Source organism: Phoxinus phoxinus (assembly GCF_949152265.1).
Source record: "Phoxinus phoxinus genome assembly, chromosome: 25".
In the NCBI taxonomy this organism is placed as follows: Eukaryota; Metazoa; Chordata; class Actinopteri; order Cypriniformes; family Leuciscidae; genus Phoxinus; species Phoxinus phoxinus.
In genome coordinates this window covers 25,785,884-25,809,725 of record NC_136900.1, presented here as the reverse complement: position 1 = coordinate 25,809,725, position 23,842 = coordinate 25,785,884, and the positions used below count along the sequence as shown (strand labels likewise).

The 23,842-nt window shown below is 51.8% G+C and overlaps 1 protein-coding gene across 3 annotated transcripts in view; it reads left to right on the top strand.

Annotated features, from left to right (window-relative positions):
- LOC306993695 (cingulin-like protein 1) overlaps positions 1 to 23,842 on the top strand; it is a 70,016-nt gene that overhangs the window by 37,864 nt on the left and 8,310 nt on the right. Inside the window, exons 1-9 of one of the 3 annotated variants that reach the window (XM_079603693.1) lie at positions 6,355 to 6,409; positions 8,517 to 9,200; positions 10,823 to 10,917; positions 11,050 to 11,137; positions 11,581 to 11,688; positions 19,226 to 19,365; positions 19,895 to 20,030; positions 23,413 to 23,625; positions 23,757 to 23,842. The exon at positions 23,757 to 23,842 is cut by the window's right edge and continues 121 nt beyond it. In XM_079603693.1, the coding sequence (XP_079459819.1) occupies positions 8,517 to 9,200; positions 10,823 to 10,917; positions 11,050 to 11,137; positions 11,581 to 11,688; positions 19,226 to 19,365; positions 19,895 to 20,030; positions 23,413 to 23,625; positions 23,757 to 23,842 (1,550 nt within the window). In that variant the 5' untranslated portion in view covers positions 6,355 to 6,409. Of the gene's footprint in view, positions 1 to 6,354; positions 6,410 to 6,816; positions 7,037 to 8,516; positions 9,201 to 10,822; positions 10,918 to 11,049; positions 11,138 to 11,580; positions 11,689 to 19,225; positions 19,366 to 19,894; positions 20,031 to 23,412; positions 23,626 to 23,756 lie in introns of those variants that run through there. The other 2 variants (XM_079603694.1, XM_079603695.1) reach the window with 2 other exon arrangements.

Below are 23,842 nucleotides of genomic sequence, written 5' to 3'. Positions count from 1 at the left end.
TTACTCTCAGTGTGTTCGAGTGACAGTGTGTGTTATCTCAGTGAGGGTTGTGTAGTGTTTCACTCTCAGTGTGTTCGAGTGACAGTGTGTGTTATCTCAGTGAGGGTTGTGTAGTGTCTTACTCTCAGTGTGTTCGAGTGACAGTGTGTGTTATCTCAGTGAGGGTTGTGTAGTGTTTCACTCTCAGTGTGTTCGAGTGACAGTGTGTGTTATCTCAGTGAGGGTTGTGTAGTGTTTTACTCTCAGTGTGTTCTGAGTGACAGTGTGTGTTATCTCAGTGAGGGTTGTGTAGTGTTTTACTCTCAGTGTGTTCTGAGTGACAGTGTGTGTTATCTCAGTGAGGGTTGTGTAGTGTTTTACTCTCAGTGTGTTCGAGTGACAGTGTGTGTTATCTCAGTGAGGGTTGTGTAGTGTTTTACTCTCAGTGTGTTCGAGTGACAGTGTGTGTTATCTCAGTGAGGGTTGTGTAGTGTTTCACTCTCAGTGTGTTCTGAGTGACAGTGTGTGTTATCTCAGTGAGGGTTGTGTAGTGTTTTACTCTCAGTGTGTTCGAGTGACAGTGTGTGTTATCTCAGTGAGGGTTGTGTAGTGTTTCACTCTCAGTGTGTTCGAGTGACAGTGTGTGTTATCTCAGTGAGGGTTGTGTAGTGTCTTACTCTCAGTGTGTTCGAGTGACAGTGTGTGTTATCTCAGTGAGGGTTGTGTAGTGTTTTACTCTCAGTGTGTTCGAGTGACAGTGTGTGTTATCTCAGTGAGGGTTGTGTAGTGTTTTACTCTCAGTGTGTTCGAGTGACAGTGTGTGTTATCTCAGTGAGGGTTGTGTAGTGTTTCACTCTCAGTGTGTTCTGAGTGACAGTGTGTGTTATCTCAGTGAGGGTTGTGTAGTGTTTCACTCTCAGTGTGTTCGAGTGACAGTGTGTGTTATCTCAGTGAGGGTTGTGTAGTGTTTTACTCTCAGTGTGTTCGAGTGACAGTGTGTGTTATCTCAGTGAGGGTTGTGTAGTGTCTTACTCTCAGTGTGTTCTGAGTGACAGTGTGTGTTATCTCAGTGAGGGTTGTGTAGTGTTTTACTCTCAGTGTGTTTGAGTGACAGTGTGTGTTATCTCAGTGAGGGTTGTGTAGTGTTTTACTCTCAGTGTGTTCTGAGTGACAGTGTGTGTTATCTCAGTGAGGGTTGTGTAGTGTTTTACTCTCAGTGTGTTTGAGTGACAGTGTGTGTTATCTCAGTGAGGGTTGTGTAGTGTTTTACTCTCAGTGTGTTCGAGTGACAGTGTGTGTTATCTCAGTGAGGGCTGTGTAGTGTCTTACTCTCAGTGTGTTCTGAGTGACAGTGTGTGTTATCTCAGTGAGGGTTGTGTAGTGTTTTTACTCTCAGTGTGTTCTGAGTGACAGTGTGTGTTATCTCAGTGAGGGTTGTGTAGTGTCTTACTCTCAGTGTGTTCTGAGTGACAGTGTGTGTTATCTCAGTGAGGGTTGTGTAGTGTTTTACTCTCAGTGTGTTCTGAGTGACAGTGTGTGTTATCTCGGTGAGGGTTGTGTAGTGTCTTACTCTCAGTGTGTTCTGAGTGACAGTGTGTGTTATCTCAGTGAGGGTTGTGTAGTGTCTTACTCTCAGTGTGTTCTGAGTGACAGTGTGTGTTATCTCAGTGAGGGTTGTGTAGTGTCTTACTCTCAGTGTGTTCTGAGTGACAGTGTGTGTTATCTCGGTGAGGGTTGTGTAGTGTTTTACTCTCAGTGTGTTCTGAGTGACAGTGTGTGTTATCTCAGTGAGGGTTGTGTAGTGTTTTTACTCTCAGTGTGTTCTGAGTGACAGTGTGTGTTATCTCAGTGAGGGTTGTGTAGTGTCTTACTCTCAGTGTGTTCTGAGTGACAGTGTGTGTTATCTCAGTGAGGGTTGTGTAGTGTTTTTACTCTCAGTGTGTTCTGAGACAGTGTGTGTTATCTCAGTGAGGGTTGTGTAGTGTTTTACTCTCAGTGTGTTTGAGTGACAGTGTGTGTTATCTCAGTGAGGGTTGTGTAGTGTCTTACTCTCAGTGTGTTCTGAGTGACAGTGTGTGTTATCTCAGTGAGGGTTGTGTAGTGTTTTTACTCTCAGTGTGTTCTGAGTGACAGTGTGTGTTATCTCAGTGAGGGTTGTGTAGTGTCTTACTCTCAGTGTGTTCTGAGTGACAGTGTGTGTTATCTCAGTGAGGGTTGTGTAGTGTTTTTACTCTCAGTGTGTTCTGAGTGACAGTGTGTGTTATCTCAGTGAGGGTTGTGTAGTGTCTTACTCTCAGTGTGTTCTGAGTGACAGTGTGTGTTATCTCAGTGAGGGTTGTGTAGTGTTTTACTCTCAGTGTGTTCTGAGTGACAGTGTGTGTTATCTCAGTGAGGGTTGTGTAGTGTTTTTACTCTCAGTGTGTTTGAGTGACAGTGTGTGTTATCTCAGTGAGGGTTGTGTAGTGTTTTACTCTCAGTGTGTTCTGAGTGACAGTGTGTGTTATCTCAGTGAGGGTTGTGTAGTGTGTTACTCTCAGTGTGTTCGAGTGACAGTGTGTGTTATCTCAGTGAGAGTTGTGTAGTGTTTTACTCTCAGTGTGTTCTGAGTGACAGTGTGTGTTATCTCAGTGAGGGTTGTGTAGTGTTTTACTCTCAGTGTGTTCGAGTGACAGTGTGTGTTATCTCAGTGAGGGTTGTGTAGTGTCTTACTCTCAGTGTGTTCTGAGTGACAGTGTGTGTTATCTCAGTGAGGGTTGTGTAGTGTTTTACTCTCAGTGTGTTTGAGTGACAGTGTGTGTTATCTCAGTGAGGGTTGTGTAGTGTTTTACTCTCAGTGTGTTTGAGTGACAGTGTGTGTTATCTCAGTGAGGGTTGTGTAGTGTTTTACTCTCAGTGTGTTCGAGTGACAGTGTGTGTTATCTCAGTGAGGGTTGTGTAGTGTTTTACTCTCAGTGTGTTCTGAGTGACAGTGTGTGTTATCTCAGTGAGGGTTGTGTAGTGTTTTACTCTCAGTGTGTTCGAGTGACAGTGTGTGTTATCTCAGTGAGGGTTGTGCAGTGTTTTACTCTCAGTGTGTTCTGAGTGACAGTGTGTGTTATCTCAGTGAGGGTTGTGTAGTGTTTGGCTGCACTGAGCCTGTTTTGAGCCGTGTGTTAAGAGTTGTGTTGCTTGGAGTGAGTTTTGCAGGTGATGTGAACTGTTTAGCTCAGGTGACTGCTGCTGTGCAGACTGTAGTTAGAGTTTTGCACATGTAGCTCCAGTTGTGCTCACTGTCGTTTAGCAATCGAAAAAAACTGTAATATGCAAAAAAGATCCCTCAAATTCTGGATCATCTCAAATCAAGTCCCACAGAATCGCTGCATTTTAAAGCACTACAAACCCAAGAACTGAACCCCGAAAAGAGTCCCCTCAGTCAGCTGGTTCTGAGACTCACTAACCCGACTAACTCTACTAACACTGACCAGCCTCAGACCAGCACTGCTTCTCTCACACACATCAGAATAAACCAAATCATCAAACAATCTAAACACACATATCTGGAACATTGGGATCAGGAAACCAAAACACAAAGTAAATTACAATTCTATCGAACTCTGAAATCAAATTATGAACTGGAAGAATATCTCCAGAGTGTGAGAGACACAAAGCAGAGACGGATCCTGAGCAAGTACAGGCTGAGTGTGTGTGTGTGTGTGTGTGTGTGTGTGTGTGTGTGTGTGTGTGTGTGTGTGTGTGTGTGTGAGTGTGTGTGTGTGTGTGTGTGTGTGTGTGTGTGTGTGTGTGTGAGTGTGTGTGTGTGTGTGTGTGTGTGTGTGTGTGTGTGTGTGTGTGTGTGTGTGTGTGTGTGTGTGTGTGTGTGTGTGTGTGTGTGTGTGTGTGTGTGTGTGTGTGTGTGTGTGTGTGTGTGTGTGTACAGGCTGAGTGTGTGTGTGTGTGTGTGTGTGTGTGTGTGTGTACAGGCTGAGTGTGTGTGTGTGTGTGTGTGTGTGTGTGTACAGGCTGAGTGTGAGTGTGTGTGTGTGTGTGTGTGTGTGTGTGTGTGTGTGTGTGTGTGTGTGTGAGTGTGTGTGTGTGTGTGTGTGTGTGTGTGTGTGTGTACAGGCTGAGTGTGTGTGTGTGTGTGTGTGTGTGTGTACAGGCTGAGTGTGTGTGTGTGTGTGTGTGTGTGTGTGTGTGTACAGGCTGAGTGTGTGTGTGTGTGTGTGTGTGTGTGTGTGTGTGTGTACAGGCTGAGTGTGTGTGTGTGTGTGTGTGTGTGTGTGTGTGTGTGTACAGGCTGAGTGTGTGTGTGTGTGTGTGTGTGTGTGTGTGTGTGTGTGTGTGTGTGTGTGTGTACAGGCTGAGTGTGTGTGTGTGTGTGTGTGTGTGTGTACAGGCTGAGTGTGTGTGTGTGTGTGTGTGTGTGTGTACAGGCTGAGTGTGTGTGTGTGTGTGTGTGTGTGTGTGTGTGTGTGTGTGTGTGTGTGTGTGTGTGTGTGTGTGTGTGTGTGTGTGTGTACAGGCTGAGTGTGTGTGTGTGTGTGTGTGTGTGTGTGTGTACAGGCTGAGTGTGTGTGTGTGTGTGTGTGTGTGTGTGTACAGGCTGAGTGTGTGTGTGTGTGTGTGTGTGTGTACAGGCTGAGTGTGTGTGTGTGTGTGTGTGTGTGTGTGTGTGTGTGTGTGTGTACAGGCTGAGTGTGTGTGTGTGTGTGTGTGTGTGTGTGTGTGTGTGTGTACAGGCTGAGTGTGTGTGTGTGTGTGTGTGTGTGTGTGTGTGTGTGTGTGTGTGAGTGTGTGTGTGTGTGTGTGTGTGTGTGTGTGAGTGTGTGTGTGTACAGGCTGAGTGTGTGTGTGTGTGTGAGTGTGTGTGTGTGTGTGTGTGTGTGTGTGTGTGTGTGTGTACAGGCTGAGTGTGTGTACAGGCTGAGTGAGTGTGTGTGTGTGTGAGTGTGTGTGTGTGTGTGTGTGTGTGTGTGTGTGTGTGTGTGTGTGTGTGAGTGTGTGTGTGTGTGTGAGTGTGTGTGTGTGTGAGTGTGTGTGTGTGTGTGTGTGTGTGTGTGTGTGTGTGTGTGTGTGTGAGTGTGTGTGTGTGTGTGTGTGTGTGTGTGTGTGTGTGTGTGTACAGGCTGAGTGTGTGTGTGTGTGTGTACAGGCTGAGTGTGTGTGTGTGTGTGTGTGTGTGTGTGTGTGTGTGTGTGTGTGTGTGTGAGTGTGTGTGTGTGTGTGTGTGTGTGTGTGTGTGTGAGTGTGTGTGTGTGTGTGTGTGTGTGTGTGTGTGTGTGTGTGTGTGAGTGTGTGTGTGTGTGTGTGTGTGTGTGTGTGTGTGTGTACAGGCTGAGTGTGTGTGTGTGTGTGTGTGTGTGTGTACAGGCTGAGTGTGTGTGTGTGTGTGTGTGTGTGTGTGTACAGGCTGAGTGTGTGTGTGTGTGTGTGTGTGTGTGTGTGTGTACAGGCTGAGTGAACACAGTCTCGCCATCGAGACCGGCAGACACAGAAAGAGCTGGTTACCCCGAGAGCAGAGAGTGTGTGTTCAGTGTAGGACAGGAGAGATCGAGACTGAGACACACTTCCTCCTTCACTGTCACAAATACAGTTCAGTCAGAGACCTCTACTTCAGCAAACTCACTCACACAATACAGAACTTTACAGCCATGACTGAAGTAGAACAGGTCAAGATCATATTAGGAGTGGGACACACCGCAGCACTGGCTGCCAGATACGTGTGTGTGTGCAACAGCCTGAGAGACAGCAGGTGAACGTGTGTGTGTGTGTGTGTGTGTGTGTGTGTGTCTGACCTCAGTGTGTTTCCCTACTGTCCACCACAGTTACCCTCAGTAATGTCTGTGTGTATGTGTGTGTGTGTGTGTGTGTGTGTGTGTGTGTGTGTGTGTGTGTGTGTGTGTGTGTGTGTGTGTGTTAGAGAGAGAGTGTGTGTCAGAGCCGCTTCACAGAGAGAGAGGACGATAGTGCACACATGTGTTTCCAGAGGAGAATAGCGTCACAGTCCAGCTTCAGTGTTGGTTCATTTCTGTTGTTAAAAAAGTTATTCATTTAGTTTATATATATATTTATTTATTTATTTTTGAGAGAGAGAGCATTTTCAAAAAGCTTTTTCATTAATGAAAACGCTGTGTCAGTGTGACGGAATAAAGTTTTAAAATAAAGTTTATTTCATATAGACTCTGGTGTCTGACTGTTTTCAAAAGAAAGGAATCCCAGTTATTGGCAAAGTATCATATTCATATTTTAAAAACTGTTTCTGGGCTGAAGAGAAAACTGTCCTTAATTAAAGTAATCTGTCCAGGGTGTGGGCGGGGCCCCAGAGGCTCAGGGGCGGGGCCCTCGCGACTCCTGTCCAATCAGATCCCGCCGCTCCGATCGCTGAGTCTCTGAGCTGAAGTGTGTGTGCGTGTGTGTGTGTGTGTGTGTGTGTGAAGCTGAAGTTGCAGCGGTAAGATCCTGTTCTTCTCACTTTAATCCGTTACCGTTATTTATTGCCTTTACAGGAACTGATGTTATCAGTGTAAACTGACCATTTTAACAAACCTTTATCATAGAAATATCAGAAATGCTGTGATTAATTATACAGGAAGAGGAATGTTCTCAATCCGATGAAGCGATACTACATTGTTAGTCTTATTCGATCACCTTTATCAGAAAGAGTGATAGATGTGTTGATTTAAAAATCATGTATTGAATGTAAAGGTTCTGAATATGCGGACATGGTGATGGAGAAATATTGAAATGTGTTTGCGTCCCACACACACTGCGCGCGCTCGCGGAGAACTGTGAAGTTTAGTGACAGCGCGCAAAATCACCGAAATACATTTCGCATCCCCATGTTCCCTTAGGGCCTCCGTATGAATTTTATGACAGATTAACAGTTATTGTGCGTGTGTATGTGTGTACAGGTTTATATTACATTGACCATTGATTTTACATATCCCCACAAGGATATTAAAACCTGAGATCAGCTGAGGGTCCTGTGTGTGTGTGTGTGTGTGTGTGTGTGTGTGTCGTCATCGCTCTCCCTGCTGTCTCTGCTGTAAACTCTATTGTTCCTGCTGCTGATGTCAGAGTGAGTCTGTTGTTCAGTCTGTACTGAGAGCTCATTGATGGTGTGTGTGTGTCCACAACGTGTATGTTAGACCCTATACCGACTAAGCTGCTGAAAGAGATGCTTCCTGATGTCATAGATCCTCTTCTTAATATCAGTAATTCATCTTTGTCTCTAGGATACGCACCGAAAACCTTTAAGCTAGCTATGTTAATATTAAATATTTTATTTAAAAAACGCAACTTGATCGTACAGAATTAGTCAATTACAGGCCGATCTCTAATCTGCCATTTCTGTCAAAGATATTAGAAAAAGCAGTATCCTCACAACTGTGTTCCTTTGTTGAAAGAAATGATATCTGAGGATTTCCAGTCCGGATTTAGACCGTCCCATAGTACCGAGACAGCTCTCGTTAGAGTCACACATGATTTGCTCTTATCATCCGATCGTGGTTGTGTCTCTCTATTAGTGTTACTGGATCTTAGTGCTGCATTTGACACCATTGACCACAGCATCCTTTTAAATAGACTCGAACATTATGTTATTAAATCGTATCTGACCGTTATCAGTTTGTAGCAGTAAATGAAGAGATGTCTTATCAATCACAAGTTCAGTATGGCGTACCACAAGGCTCAGTACTAGGACCGCTGCTGTTCACTCTGTATATGCTACCATTAGGAGATATCATTAGGAAACATGGAATTAGCTTTCACTGTTATGCCGACGATACTCAGCTGTATATTTCTTCAAAACCTAACGAAACCTACCAATTCACAAAATTAACGGAATGCATAGCGGATATAAAAAACTGGATGACTAGTAATTTCCTACTACTAAATTCAGAAAAAACAGAGATTCTAATTATTGGACAAAAAACTTCCTCACGTAATAACCAAGAGTACTGTCTAACACTTGATGATGCTCTGTTAAGTCTTCGTCGTCGGTTAGGAACCTGGGTGTGTGTGTGTGTGTGTGTGTGCGTGTGTGTGTGTGTGTGTGGGTGTGCTCTTTGATACCAATCTTTCATTTAAAAGTCACGTGTCTAGTATCTGTAAAACCGCTTTCTTCCATCTTAGAAATATATCTAAATTACGTCCCTCTCAATGACAAATGCGGAACAATTAGTTGATGTGTTCATGAGCTCAAGGCTAGATTATTGTAATGCTCTACTGGGTGGTTGCCCTGCACGCTTAATAAACAAACTACAGCTGGTCCAAAACGCAGCAGCTCGAGTTCTTACCAGAACCAGGAAGTATGACCATATTAGCCCCGTTCTGTCAACACTGCATTGGCTGCCTATTAAACATCGTATACATTTTAAAATATTGCTGATTACGTACAAAGCACTAAATGGTTTATCTCGGGAAGCAGACACACTAGCTGTGTCCCAATGTGAATGACGCACCATGTAGTCTTCGTAGGATTTCCTAATTGCGCAACCAGGTGTTCCCGATTGTGTGTGTGTGTGTGTGTGTGTGTGTGTGTGTGTGTGTGTGTGCAGATGGAGTCCCTCAGACGCTCTGCTCAGGCTGATGGAGACTCGGGCTGGTTCGGGCTGAGGGTGCGGGTGCAGGGAGTCTCCGGTCGGCCGTGTGTGGTTCTGAACACCCAGAGGAACCCGGACTCTCCGGACTATCCGGACGTGTTCCCGATGGAGCCGCGGCAGCAGGAGTGTGTGTCCAGGAGTGTGTGGCAGCAGGAGTGTGTGTCCACTATGAGCGGCGGGGCTTCCAGCACTCAAACTCCACCGGATCATTCCAGATCCCTGAGATCCTTCCGGCACCCGTGGGCTCAGCAGAACCAGAGGAGCCCGGAGACCCTCGGCTGGTCCAGCGGCCCGAACTCACCCGTGGTGGTGAAGAGAGCCCGGGTCCCGGGGCCGGGAGCAGGATTCCCGGGGCCGGTGGTGGAGAGTGTTCCCTGCCGGCCATCCCACATCATCAGCCGGGTGTGTGTCCCTCAGGAGCAGAACCCCAGCGGATCCCCTCGACCCGGGAGAGCCCGTCACCACAGCAGAACCAGTCCCGAGGAGAAGAGGCGCTCCAGGAGCCTGGAGACCACATCCACACGCTCAGGGACTCCGGCTGCCGGGGTCACAGGGGTCTCAGGGGTCACAGGGGTCACAGAGGTCACAGGGGTCGGCTCTACATCTGAGGTCAAAGAAGAGACGGACAGAACGGCTCAGGTAGAGAACCCAAACTGTTCAAATGAGTCGTGTGTGTGATGGTCCTGCTGTGTGTGTGTGTGTTAGTGAGTGAGTGTGTGTGAGAGTGTGTGAGAATGAGTGTGTGTGAGTGAGTGAGTGTGTGTGTGTGTGTGTGTGTGTGTGTGAGTGTTTGTGTGATGGTCCTGCTGTGTGAGTGTGAGTGTGTGAGTGACTGAGTGTGTGTTAGTGAGTGTGTGTGTGTGTGTGTGTGTGTGTGTGTGTGTGTGTGAGTGAGTGAGTGTGTGTGTGTGTGTGAGTGAGTGAGTGAGTGAGTGAGTGTGTGTTAGTAAGTGATTGTGTGTGAGTGAGTGAGTGAGTGAGTGCGTGAGTGAGTGCGTGAGTGAGTGTGTGAGTGTGTGAGTGTGTGTGTGAGTGTGTGTGTGAGTGTGTGTGAGTGAGTGAGTGAGTGTGTGAGTGTGTGAGTGAGTGTGTGAGTGATTGAGTGAGTGAGTGTGTGTGTGAGTGTGAGTGAGTGAGTGAGTGTGTGAGTGTGTGAGTGAGTGTGTGTGTGAGTGTGTGAGTGAGTGAGTGAGTGAGTGTGTGAGTGAGTGAGTGTGTGTGTGTGTGAGTGATTGAGTGAGTGTGTGAGTGAGTGAGTGTGTGAGTGAGTGAGTGTGTGTGTGAGTGATTGAGTGAGTGTGAGTGAGTGTGTGAGTGTGTGAGTGAGTGAGTGAGTGTGTGAGTGAGTGAGTGTGTGTGTGAGTGAGTGATTGAGTGTGTGTGAGTGAGTGAGGGTGAGTGAGTGAGTGATTGAGTGTGTGTGAGTGAGTGAGTGTGTGTGAGTGAGTGATTGAGTGTGTGTGAGTGAGTGAGTGTGTGTGTGAGTGAGTGATTGAGTGTGTGTGAGTGAGTGAGGGTGAGTGAGTGTGTGAGTGAGTGATTGAGTGTGTGAGTGAGTGAGTGAGGGTGAGTGTGTGAGTGAGGGTGAGTGTGTGAGTGAGTGAGGGTGAGTGAGTGAGTGTGTGAGTGAGTGAGTGAGGGTGAGTGTGTGAGTGAGGGTGAGTGTGTGAGTGAGTGAGTGAGTGAGGGTGAGTGAGTGAGTGTGTGAGTGAGTGAGTGTGTGAGTGAGGGTGAGTGAGTGTGTGAGTGGGTGAGTGTGTGAGTGAGGGTGAGTGAGTGTGTGAGTGTGTGAGTGTGTGAGTGAGTGAGTGAGTGATTGAGTGAGTGTGTGAGTGAGTGAGTGTGTGAGTGAGTGAGGGTGAGTGATTGAGTGAGTGAGGGTGAGTGATTGAGTGTGTGAGTGAGTGAGTGTGTGAGTGAGTGAGGGTGAGTGTGTGAGTGAGTGAGGGTGAGTGATTGAGTGAGTGAGTGTGTGAGTGAGTGAGTGTGTGAGTGAGTGAGTGAGGGTGAGTGATTGAGTGAGTGAGTGTGTGAGTGAGTGAGTGTGTGAGTGTGTGAGTGAGTGAGTGAGTGTGTGAGTGAGTGATTGAGTGTGTGAGTGAGTGAGTGAGTGAGTGTGTGAGTGAGTGAGTGAGTGAGTGAGTGAGTGAGTGAGTGAGTGAGTGAGTGAGTGTGTGTGTGAGTGAGTGAGTGAGTGTGTGAGTGAGTGAGTGTGTGTATGATTTGAGTGTGATGGTCTGCTCCTGCTGTGTGTGTGTCAGGCCACTCCTGATCTCCTGAAGGGACAGCGGGAGCTTCCGGATCATCCCGACGAGGAGACCGTTAAACTGCTGATGGGGAACTACCTCAGAGAAGGGTGAGACGGGCCGAGATCCGGTTCCATCAGGAATCTGTCATAATGTTCCCAGAGCAGGAGAATACATTACAGTAGTGCAGGAATATGGTAATCATTAACCCTGTGAGTGTGTGTGCGGCTGGTTTCCCTCAGGTCCAGTGAGGATGAAGCTGTTATCAAGCGACAGGTGGAGCTGATGTTCGACCAGATCAACATGCTGAAGTTCAGAGCGCTAGAGGAGGTGAGCCAACATTCACCACGGTAACACACCTTTATCATACAGTAGTACAGTAAACTACAGCTGCTCTTACTGTAGTAAAGTCATCATCAGTTATGTGTATCGCTTTGATGACAGTTTCACTGTAGTGACTGTAACTGCTGGTACTTTGAATAACCTTAAGAAATATGAAATAAAATACACACATTGTGAAAAAATGAAATACATCATGAATGTTGCAATAAATAAATATGAGCATAATTAAATGCATTTATTTATTACTTTATTTATTGCAACATTCCTTGACACATTTAATAATTTAATTTCATAAACTCCGTCAGCTAGTGGTTACGGTGGTGTGGTTCTGTAAAGCTTCACAGTGTGTATATATGTGTATATGTGTGTGTGCGTGCTTGTGTGTGTGTGTGTGTGTGTGTGCGTGCACGTGTGTGTGTGTATGTTCACAGTTTGAGTTTGCAGATCCTCTGGAGCAGGTGAAAGATCTCCGGGACAGGAGGGCGGCGCTAGAGAGCCACGTCTGTCACTTACAGCAGCAGCTGCAGGAAACACTGCAGGTGATCTGATCATGTGACCTCGGTCATCAGCTGTCTGAGGCTCGTCTGACGTCATGCGTGTCTCGTGATCTGATCATGTGACCTCGGCCATCAGCGGTCTGAGGCTCGTCTGACGTCATGCGTGTCTCGTGATCTGATCATGTGACCTCGTCATCAGCGGTCTGAGGCTCGTCTGACGTCATGCGGGTCTCGTGATCTGATCATGTGACCTCGTCATCAGCGGTCTGAGGCTCGTCTGACGTCATGCGTGTCTCGTGATCTGATCATGTGACCTCGGCCATCAGCGGTCTGAGGCTCGTCTGACGTCATGCGTGTCTCGTGATCTGATCATGTGACCTCGGCCATCAGCGGTCTGAGGCTCGTCTGACGTCATGCGTGTCTCGTGATCTGATCATGTGACCTCGTCATCAGCGGTCTGAGGCTCGTCTGACGTCATGCGTGTCTCGTGATCTGATCATGTGACCTCGGCCATCAGCGGTCTGAGGCTCGTCTGACGTCATGCGGGTCTCGTGATCTGATCATGTGACCTCGTCATCAGCGGTCTGAGGCTCGTCTGACGTCATGCGTGTCTCGTGATCTGATCATGTGACCTCGGTCATCAGCGGTCTGAGGCTCGTCTGACGTCATGCGTGTCTCGTGATCTGATCATGTGACCTCGGTCATCAGCGGTCTGAGGCTCGTCTGACGTCATGCGTGTCTCGTGATCTGATCATGTGACCTCGGTCATCAGCGGTCTGAGGCTCGTCTGACGTCATGCGTGTCTCGTGATCTGATCATGTGACCTCGGTCATCAGCGGTCTGAGGCTCGTCTGACGTCATGCGTGTCTCGTGATCTGATCATGTGACCTCGGTCATCAGCGGTCTGAGGCTCGTCTGACGTCATGCGTGTCTCGTGATCTGATCATGTGACCTCGGTCATCAGCGGTCTGAGGCTCGTCTGACGTCATGCGTGTCTCGTGATCTGATCATGTGACCTCGGTCATCAGCGGTCTGAGGCTCGTCTGACGTCATGCGTGTCTCGTGATCTGATCATGTGACCTCGGTCATCAGCGGTCTGAGGCTCGTCTGACGTCATGCGTGTCTCGTGATCTGATCATGTGACCTCGGCCATCAGCGGTCTGAGGCTCGTCTGACGTCATGCGGGTCTCGTGATCTGATCATGTGACCTCGCCATCAGCGGTCTGAGGCTCGTCTGACGTCATGCGTGTCTCGTGATCTGATCATGTGACCTCGGCCATCAGCGGTCTGAGGCTCGTCTGACGTCATGCGTGTCTCGTGATCTGATCATGTGACCTCGGTCATCAGCGGTCTGAGGCTCGTCTGACGTCTTGCGTGTCTCGTGATCTGATCATGTGACCTCGGTCATCAGCTGTCTGAGGCTCGTCTGACGTCATGCGTGTCTCGTGATCTGATCATGTGACCTCGGCCATCAGCGGTCTGAGGCTCGTCTGACGTCATGCGGGTCTCGTGATCTGATCATGTGACCTCGTCATCAGCGGTCTGAGGCTCGTCTGACGTCATGCGTGTCTCGTGATCTGATCATGTGACCTCGTCATCAGCGGTCTGAGGCTCGTCTGACGTCTTGCGTGTCTCGTGATCTGATCATGTGACCTCGGCCATCAGCGGTCTGAGGCTCGTCTGACGTCTTGCGTGTCTCGTGATCTGATCATGTGACCTCGGCCATCAGCGGTCTGAGGCTCGTCTGACGTCATGCGGGTCTCGTGATCTGATCATGTGACCTCGTCATCAGCGGTCTGAGGCTCGTCTGACGTCTTGCGTGTCTCGTGATCTGATCATGTGACCTCGGCCATCAGCGGTCTGAGGCTCGTCTGACGTCTTGCGTGTCTCGTGATCTGATCATGTGACCTCGGCCATCAGCGGTCTGAGGCTCGTCTGACGTCATGCGGGTCTCGTGATCTGATCATGTGACCTCGTCATCAGCGGTCTGAGGCTCGTCTGACGTCTTGCGTGTCTCGTGATCTGATCATGTGACCTCGGCCATCAGCGGTCTGAGGCTCGTCTGACGTCATGCGTGTCTCGTGATCTGATCATGTGACCTCGGTCATCAGCGGTCTGAGGCTCGTCTGACGTCATGCGGGTCTCGTGATCTGATCATGTGACCTCGTCATCAGCGGTCTGAGGCTCGTCTGACGTCTTGCGTGTCTCGTGATCTGATCATGTGACCTCGGTCATCAGCTGTCTGAGGCTCGTCTGACGTCATGCGTGTCTCGTGATCTGATCATGTGACCTCTGCCATTAGCGGTCTGAGGCTCGTCTGACGTCATGCGGGTCTCGTGATCTGATCATGTGACCTCGTCATCAGCGGTCTGAGGCTCGTCTGACGTCATGCGTGTCTCGTGATCTGATCATGTGACCTCGGCCATTAGCGGTCTGAGGCTCGTCTGACGTCATGCGGGTCTCGTGATCTGATCATGTGACCTCGTCATCAGCGGTCTGAGGCTCGTCTGACGTCTTGCGTGTCTCGTGATCTGATCATGTGACCTCGGCCATCAGCGGTCTGAGGCTCGTCTGACGTCATGCGTGTCTCGTGATCTGATCATGTGACCTCGTCATCAGCGGTCTGAGGCTCGTCTGACGTCTTGCGTGTCTCGTGATCTGATCATGTGACCTCGGTCATCAGCTGTCTGAGGCTCGTCTGACGTCATGCGTGTCTCGTGATCTGATCATGTGACCTCGGCCATCAGCGGTCTGAGGCTCGTCTGACGTCATGCGTGTCTCGTGATCTGATCATGTGACCTCGGTCATCAGCGGTCTGAGGCTCGTCTGATGTCATGCGTGTCTCGTGATCTGATCATGTGACCTCGGTCATCAGCGGTCTGAGGCTCGTCTGACGTCATGCGTGTCTCGTGATCTGATCATGTGACCTCGGTCATCAGCTGTCTGAGGCTCGTCTGACGTCATGCGGGTCTCGTGATCTGATCATGTGACCTCGTCATCAGCGGTCTGAGGCTCGTCTGACGTCATGCGTGTCTCGTGATCTGATCATGTGACCTCGGCCATCAGCGGTCTGAGGCTCGTCTGACGTCTTGCGTGTCTCGTGATCTGATCATGTGACCTCGGCCATCAGCGGTCTGAGGCTCGTCTGACGTCATGCGGGTCTCGTGATCTGATCATGTGACCTCGTCATCAGCGGTCTGAGGCTCGTCTGACGTCATGCGTGTCTCGTGATCTGATCATGTGACCTCGTCATCAGCGGTCTGAGGCTCGTCTGACGTCATGCGTGTCTCGTGATCTGATCATGTGACCTCGGCCATTAGCGGTCTGAGGCTCGTCTGACGTCATGCGGGTCTCGTGATCTGATCATGTGACCTCGTCATCAGCGGTCTGAGGCTCGTCTGACGTCTTGCGTGTCTCGTGATCTGATCATGTGACCTCGGCCATCAGCGGTCTGAGGCTCGTCTGACGTCATGCGTGTCTCGTGATCTGATCATGTGACCTCGTCATCAGCGGTCTGAGGCTCGTCTGACGTCTTGCGTGTCTCGTGATCTGATCATGTGACCTCGGTCATCAGCTGTCTGAGGCTCGTCTGACGTCATGCGTGTCTCGTGATCTGATCATGTGACCTCGGCCATCAGCGGTCTGAGGCTCGTCTGACGTCATGCGTGTCTCGTGATCTGATCATGTGACCTCGGTCATCAGCGGTCTGAGGCTCGTCTGATGTCATGCGTGTCTCGTGATCTGATCATGTGACCTCGGTCATCAGCGGTCTGAGGCTCGTCTGACGTCATGCGTGTCTCGTGATCTGATCATGTGACCTCGGTCATCAGCTGTCTGAGGCTCGTCTGACGTCATGCGGGTCTCGTGATCTGATCATGTGACCTCGTCATCAGCGGTCTGAGGCTCGTCTGACGTCATGCGTGTCTCGTGATCTGATCATGTGACCTCGGCCATTAGCGGTCTGAGGCTCGTCTGACGTCATGCGGGTCTCGTGATCTGATCATGTGACCTCGTCATCAGCGGTCTGAGGCTCGTCTGACGTCATGCGTGTCTCGTGATCTGATCATGTGACCTCGGCCATCAGCGGTCTGAGGCTCGTCTGACGTCATGCGTGTCTCGTGATCTGATCATGTGACCTCGGTCATCAGCGGTCTGAGGCTCGTCTGACGTCATGCGGGTCTCGTGATCTGATCATGTGAATTGTCATCAGCGGTCTGAGGCTCGTCTGACGTCTTGCGTGTCTCGTGATCTGATCATGTGACCTCTGCCATTAGCGGTCTGAGGCTCGTCTGACGTCATGCGTGTCTCGTGATCTGATCATGTGACCTCGGCCATTAGCGGTCTGAGGCTCGTCTGACGTCATGCGTGTCTCGTGATCTGATCATGTGACCTCGGTCATCAGCTGTCTGAGGCTCGTTTGACGTCATGCGTGTCTCGTGATCTGATCATGTGACCTCGGCCATTAGCGGTCTGAGGCTCGTCTGACGTCATGCGTGTCTCGTGATCTGATCATGTGACCTCGGCCATCAGCAGTCTGAGGCTCGTCTGACGTCATGCGTGTCTCGTGATCTGATCATGTGACCTCGGCCATCAGCGGTCTGAGGCTCGTCTGACGTCATGCGGGTCTCGTGATCTGATCATGTGACCTCGTCATCAGCGGTCTGAGGCTCGTCTGACGTCTTGCGTGTCTCGTGATCTGATCATGTGACCTCGGTCATCAGCTGTCTGAGGCTCGTCTGACGTCATGCGTGTCTCGTGATCTGATCATGTGACCTCGGCCATCAGCGGTCTGAGGCTCGTCTGACGTCATGCGGGTCTCGTGATCTGATCATGTGACCTCGTCATCAGCGGTCTGAGGCTCGTCTGACGTCATGCGTGTCTCGTGATCTGATCATGTGACCTCGGCCATTAGCGGTCTGAGGCTCGTCTGACGTCATGCGTGTCTCGTGATCTGATCATGTGACCTCGGCCATCAGCGGTCTGAGGCTCGTCTGACGTCATGCGGGTCTCGTGATCTGATCATGTGACCTCGTCATCAGCGGTCTGAGGCTCGTCTGACGTCTTGCGTGTCTCGTGATCTGATCATGTGACCTCGGTCATCAGCTGTCTGAGGCTCGTCTGACGTCATGCGTGTCTCGTGATCTGATCATGTGACCTCGGCCATCAGCGGTCTGAGGCTCGTCTGACGTCATGCGGGTCTCGTGATCTGATCATGTGACCTTGTCATCAGCGGTCTGAGGCTCGTCTGACGTCATGCGTGTCTCGTGATCTGATCATGTGACCTCGGCCATTAGCGGTCTGAGGCTCGTCTGACGTCATGCGTGTCTCGTGATCTGATCATGTGACCTCGTCATCAGCGGTCTGAGGCTCGTCTGACGTCTTGCGTGTCTCGTGATCTGATCATGTGACCTCGGCCATCAGCGGTCTGAGGCTCGTCTGACGTCATGCGGGTCTCGTGATCTGATCATGTGACCTCGTCATCAGCGGTCTGAGGCTCGTCTGACGTCATGCGGGTCTCGTGATCTGATCATGTGACCTCGTCATCAGCGGTCTGAGGCTCGTCTGACGTCATGCGTGTCTCGTGATCTGATCATGTGACCTCGGTCATCAGCGGTCTGAGGCTCGTCTGACGTCATGCGTGTCTCGTGATCTGATCATGTGACCTCGGCCATCAGCGGTCTGAGGCTCGTCTGACGTCATGCGTGTCTCGTGATCTGATCATGTGACCTCGGTCATCAGCGGTCTGAGGCTCGTCTGACGTCTTGCGTGTCTCGTGATCTGATCATGTGACCTCGGTCATCAGCGGTCTGAGGCTCGTCTGACGTCATGCGTGTCTCGTGATCTGATCATCTGACCTCGCCATCAGCGGTCTGAGGCTCGTCTGACATCATGCGTGTCTCGTGATCTGATCATGTGACCTCGGCCATTAGCGGTCTGAGGCTCGTCTGACGTCATGCGTGTCTCGTGATCTGATCATGTGACCTCGGTCATCAGCGGTCTGAGGCTCGTCTGACGTCATGCGTGTCTCGTGATCTGATCATGTGACCTCGGCCATCAGCGGTCTGAGGCTCGTCTGACGTCATGCGTGTCTCGTGATCTGATCATGTGACCTCGGTCATCAGCGGTCTGAGGCTCGTCTGACGTCTTGCGTGTCTCGTGATCTGATCATGTGACCTCGGTCATCAGCGGTCTGAGGCTCGTCTGACGTCTTGCGGGTCTCATGATCTGATCATGTGACCTCGTCATCAGCGGTCTGAGGCTCGTCTGACGTCTTGCGTGTCGTGTGATCTGATCATGTGACCTCGGTCATCAGCGGTCTGAGGCTCGTCTGACATCATGCGTGTCTCATGATCTGATTATGTGACCTCGGCCATTAGCGGTCTGAGGCTCGTCTGACGTCATGCGTGTCTCGTGATCTGATCATGTGACCTCGGCCATCAGCGGTCTGAGGCTCGTCTGACGTCATGCGTGTCTCGTGATCTGATCATGTGACCTCGGTCATCAGCGGTCTGAGGCTCGTCTGACGTCTTGCGTGTCTCGTGATCTGATCATGTGACCTCGGTCATCAGCGGTCTGAGGCTCGTCTGACGTCATGCGTGTCTCGTGATCTGATCATGTGACCTCGGCCATCAGCGGTCTGAGGCTCGTCTGACATCATGCGTGTCTCGTGATCTGATCATGTGACCTCGGCCATTAGCGGTCTGAGGCTCGTCTGACGTCATGCGTGTCTCGTGATCTGATCATGTGACCTCGGTCATCAGCGGTCTGAGGCTCGTCTGACGTCATGCGTGTCTCGTGATCTGATCATGTGACCTCGGCCATCAGCGGTCTGAGGCTCGTCTGACGTCATGCGTGTCTCGTGATCTGATCATGTGACCTCGTCATCAGCGGTCTGAGGCTCGTCTGACGTCATGCGGGTCTCGTGATCTGATCATGTGACCTCGTCATCAGCGGTCTGAGGCTCGTCTGACGTCATGCGTGTCTCGTGATCTGATCATGTGACCTCGGTCATCAGCGGTCTGAGGCTCGTCTGACGTCTTGCGTGTCTCGTGATCTGATCATGTGACCTCGGTCATCAGCGGTCTGAGGCTCGTCTGACGTCTTGCGTGTCTCGTGATCTGATCATGTGACCTCGGTCATCAGCGGTCTGAGGCTCGTCTGACGTCTTGCGTGTCTCGTGATCTGATCATGTGACCTCGGTCATTAGCGGTCTGAGGCTCGTCTGACGTCATGCGTGTCTCGTGATCTGATCATGTGACCTCGGTCATCAGCGGTCTGAGGCTCGTCTGACGTCTTGCGTGTCTCGTGATCTGATCATGTGACCTCGGTCATCAGCGGTCTGAGGCTCGTCTGACGTCTTGCGTGTCTCGTGATCTGATCATGTGACCTCGGTCATCAGCGGTCTGAGGCTCGTCTGACGTCATGCGGGTCTCGTGATCTGATCATGTGACCTCGGTCATCAGCGGTCTGAGGCTCGTCTGACGTCATGCGTGTCTCGTGATCTGATCATGTGACCTCGGTCATTAGCGGTCTGAGGCTCGTCTGACGTCTTGCTTGTCTCGTGATCTGATCTGACCAGAGTCTGCTTAAGGAGAAGGAGGACAGAGCGGCAGAGCTGGAGAGACTCCATGAGGCGCTAGAGAGGAGCGAACAGGAGCAGGTGACTCTGAGACACAAGCTCACCGACATGGAGAAAGAGCTGCAGACGTCACTCGACCAGTGAGAATCAGAATTTGATACAGTACAAATCTTACAGTATATATACTGCTGATTCAGTTCAGTGCTGCTGATTCAGTTCAGTGCTGCTGATTCAGTTCAGTGCTGCTGATTCAGTTCAGTGCTGCTGATTCAGTTCACGGCTGCTGATTCAGTTCACGGCTGCTGATTCAGTTCAGTGCTGCTGATTCAGTTCAGTGCTGCTGATTCAGTTCAGTGCTGCTGATTCAGTTCACGGCTGCTGATTCAGTTCACGGCTGCTGATTCAGTTCAGTGCTGCTGATTCAGTTCAGTGCTGCTGATTCAGTTCAGTGCTGCTGATTCAGTTCAGTGCTGCTGATTCAGTTCACGGCTGCTGATTCAGTTCACGGCTGCTGATTCAGTTCAGTGCTGCTGATTCAGTTCAGTGCTGCTGATTCAGTTCAGTGCTGCTGATTCAGTTCAGTGCTGCTGATTCTCTTCAGTAACAGCATCGATGTTGCAGTGTGATCATTTGATTGATTCAGTCGTCTGAATCTGTGTGTGTGTTCAGACTCCTCCAGGCCAGGAGGGCGCGTGATCAGTGTCGCTCTGACATGAGAGATCTGCAGCAGCAGCTATCTGACATCCACGATGAGTTAGACAGCGCCAAGAGCTGCGAGGCCGGACAGAGAGACGGGCTGCTGCAGGTACGATGAGATGCGGGGGAAGAGATGCGGGGGAAGAGATGCGGGGGAAGAGATGCGGTGGGAAGAGATGCGGTGGGAAGAGATGCGGTGGGAAGAGATGCGGTGGAAGAGATGCGGTGGAAGAGATGCGGTGGAAGAGATGCGGTGGAAGAGATGCGGTGGAAGAGATGCGGTGGAAGAGATGCGGTGGAAGAGATGCGGTGGAAGAGATGCGGTGGGAAGAGATGCGGTGGGAAGAGATGCGGTGGGAAGAGATGCGGGGGAAGAGATGCGGTGGAAGAGATGCGGTGGGAAGAGATGCGGGGGAAGAGATGCGGTGGAAGAGATGCGGTGGGAAGAGATGCGGTGGAAGAGATGCGGTGGAAGAGATGCGGTGGGAAGAGATGCGGTGGAAGAGATGCGGTGGGAAGAGATGCGGTGGAAGAGATGCGGTGGGAAGAGATGCGGGGGAAGAGATGCGGTGGGAAGAGATGCGGGGGAAGAGATGCGGGGGAAGAGATGCGGGGGAAGAGATGCGGGGGAAGAGATGCGGTGGAAGAGATGCGGGGGAAGAGATGCGGTGGGAAGAGATGCGGTGGAAGAGATGCGGGGGAAGAGATGCGGTGGAAGAGATGCGGTGGAAGAGATGCGGTGGAAGAGATGCGGTGGAAGAGATGCGGTGGGAAGAGATGCGGTGGGAAGAGATGCGGTGGGAAGAGATGCGGTGGAAGAGATGCGGTGGAAAGAGATGCGGGTGAAGAGATGCGGGGGAAGAGATGCGGTGGGAAGAGATGCGGGGGAAGAGATGCGGGGGAAGAGATGCGGGGGAAGAGATGCGGTGGGAAGAGATGCGGTGGGAAGAGATGCGGGGGAAGGATGCGGTGGGAAGAGATGCGGTGGAAGAGATGCGGGGGAAGAGATGCGGTGGGAAGAGATGCGGTGGGAAGAGATGCGGGGGAAGGATGCGGTGGGAAGAGATGCGGTGGGAAGAGATGCGGTGGGAAGAGATGCGGTGGGAAGAGATGCGGGTGAAGAGATGCGGGTGAAGAGATGCGGTGGGAAGAGATGCGGTGGGAAGAGATGCGGGGGAAGAGATGCGGGGGAAGAGATGCGGGGGAAGAGATGCGGTGGGAAGAGATGCGGTGGAAGAGATGCGGTGGAAGAGATGCGGGTGAAGAGATGCGGTGGGAAGAGATGCGGGGGAAGAGATGCGGTGGAAGAGATGCGGTGGAAGAGATGCGGGTGAAGAGATGCGGTGGAAGAGATGCGGTGGAAGAGATGCGGTGGAAGAGATGCGGGGGAAGAGATGCGGTGGAAGAGATGCGGTGGAAGAGATGCGGGTGAAGAGATGCGGTGGAAGAGATGCGGTGGAAGAGATGCGGTGGAAGAGATGCGGTGGGAAGAGATGCGGTGGAAGAGATGCGGGTGAAGAGATGCGGGGGAAGAGATGCGGGGGAAGAGATGCGGGTGAAGAGATGCGGGGGAAGAGATGCGGTGGAAGAGATGCGGGTGAAGAGATGCGGGGGAAGAGATGCGGGTGAAGAGATGCGGTGGAAGAGATGCGGGTGAAGAGATGCGGGGGAAGAGATGCGGGGGAAGAGATGCGGTGGGAAGAGATGCGGTGGAAGAGATGCGGGGGAAGAGATGCGGGGGAAGAGATGCGGGGGAAGAGATGCGGGGGAAGAGATGCGGTGGAAGAGATGCGGTGGGAAGAGATGCGGTGGGAAGAGATGCGGGGGAAGAGATGCGGTGGGAAGAGATGCGGGGGAAGAGATGCGGTGGGAAGAGATGCGGTGGAAGAGATGCGGGGGAAGAGATGCGGGGGAAGAGATGCGGGGGAAGAGATGCGGGGGAAGAGATGCGGTGGGAAGAGATGCGGGGGAAGAGATGCGGTGGGAAGAGATGCGGTGGAAGAGATGCGGTGGAAGAGATGCGGGTGAAGAGATGCGGGGGAAGAGATGCGGGGGAAGAGATGCGGGGGAAGAGATGCGGTGGAAGAGATGCGGTGGAAGAGATGCGGTGGGAAGAGATGCGGTGGGAAGAGATGCGGTGGGAAGAGATGCGGTGGAAGAGATGCGGTGGGAAGAGATGCGGTGGGAAGAGATGCGGTGGAAGAGATGCGGTGGGAAGAGATGCGGTGGAAGAGATGCGGGGGAAGAGATGCGGGTGAAGAGATGCGGGGGAAGAGATGCGGGTGAAGAGATGCGGTGGGAAGAGATGCGGTGGAAGAGATGCGGGTGAAGAGATGCGGGGGAAGAGATGCGGGGGAAGAGATGCGGTGGAAGAGATGCGGGTGAAGAGATGCGGGGGAAGAGATGCGGTGGAAGAGATGCGGTGGAAGAGATGCGGGTGAAGAGATGCGGGGGAAGAGATGCGGGGGAAGAGATGCGGGTGAAGAGATGCGGGGGAAGAGATGCGGGGGAAGAGATGCGGGGGAAGAGATGCGGTGGAAGAGATGCGGGGGAAGAGATGCGGTGGAAGAGATGCGGGTGAAGAGATGCGGTGGAAGAGATGCGGTGGAAGAGATGCGGTGGAAGAGATGCGGGTGAAGAGATGCGGGGGAAGAGATGCGGGGGAAGAGATGCGGTGGGAAGAGATGCGGTGGGAAGAGATGCGGTGGAAGAGATGCGGTGGAAGAGATGCGGTGGAAGAGATGCGGTGGAAGAGATGCGGTGGGAAGAGATGCGGTGGGAAGAGATGCGGTGGAAGAGATGCGGGTGAAGAGATGCGGTGGGAAGAGATGCGGGTGAAGAGATGCGGGTGAAGAGATGCGGTGGAAGAGATGCGGGGGAAGAGATGCGGGTGAAGAGATGCGTGGAGCTGTGTGTTTTGCGTCTCGTCTCTCAGGAGCTGTGTGTGTTGCGTCTCGTCTCTCAGGAGCTGTGTGTGTGTTGCGTCTCGTCTCTCAGGAGCTGTGTGTGTGTTGCGTCTCGTCTCTCAGGAGCTGTGTGTGTTGCGTCTCGTCTCTCAGGAGCTGTGTGTGTGTTGCGTCTCGTCACTCAGGAGCTGTGTGTGTTGCGTCTCGTCTCTCAGGAGCTGTGTGTGTGTTGCGTCTCGTCTCTCAGGAGCTGTGTGTGTGTTGCGTCTCGTCTCTCAGGAGCTGTGTTTGTTGCGTCTCGTCTCTCAGGAGCTGTGTTTGTTGCGTCTCGTCTCTCAGGAGCTGTGTGTGTTGCGTCTCGTCTCTCAGGAGCTGTGTGTGTGTTGCGTCTCGTCTCTCAGGAGCTGTGTGTGTGTTGCGTCTCGTCTCTCAGGAGCTGTGTGTGTTGCGTCTCGTCTCTCAGGAGCTGTGTGTGTGTTGCGTCTCGTCTCTCAGGAGCTGTGTGTGTTGCGTCTCGTCTCTCAGGAGCTGTGTGTGTTGCGTCTCGTCTCTCAGGAGCTGTGTGTGTTGCGTCTCGTGTCTCAGGAGCTGTGTGTGCTGCGCGGTGAGTTCCAGGCGCTGCAGCTGCTGCAGGAGGAGCAGGAGGAGGTGTTACGGCGCAGGGAGAGGGAGCTGACGGCTCTGAGAGGAGCTCTGGAGGAGGAGATCTCAGCTCACGCCTCAGACCTGCACACACTGCAGGAAGAGCAGCAGCAGGAGGTTCAGCAGCTGAGGGAGGCCACGGGCCAGGCCAAAGAGGCAAGCTCACACACTCTCACACTCACAACACACTCTCACACTCACAACACACACACACACTCTCTCAACAACGTGTCAGTTGTAACCCTGCCTACACGCGGTGTTTCTCGCCTCGACTAACGTCTGTCCAGAGTGTGGCGCTGCTGGGCCGGAGGGTTCTGGAGGTGGCGGAGGAGAAGGAAGCCAGTCAGACGCTGATCTCAGACCTGACGCACAC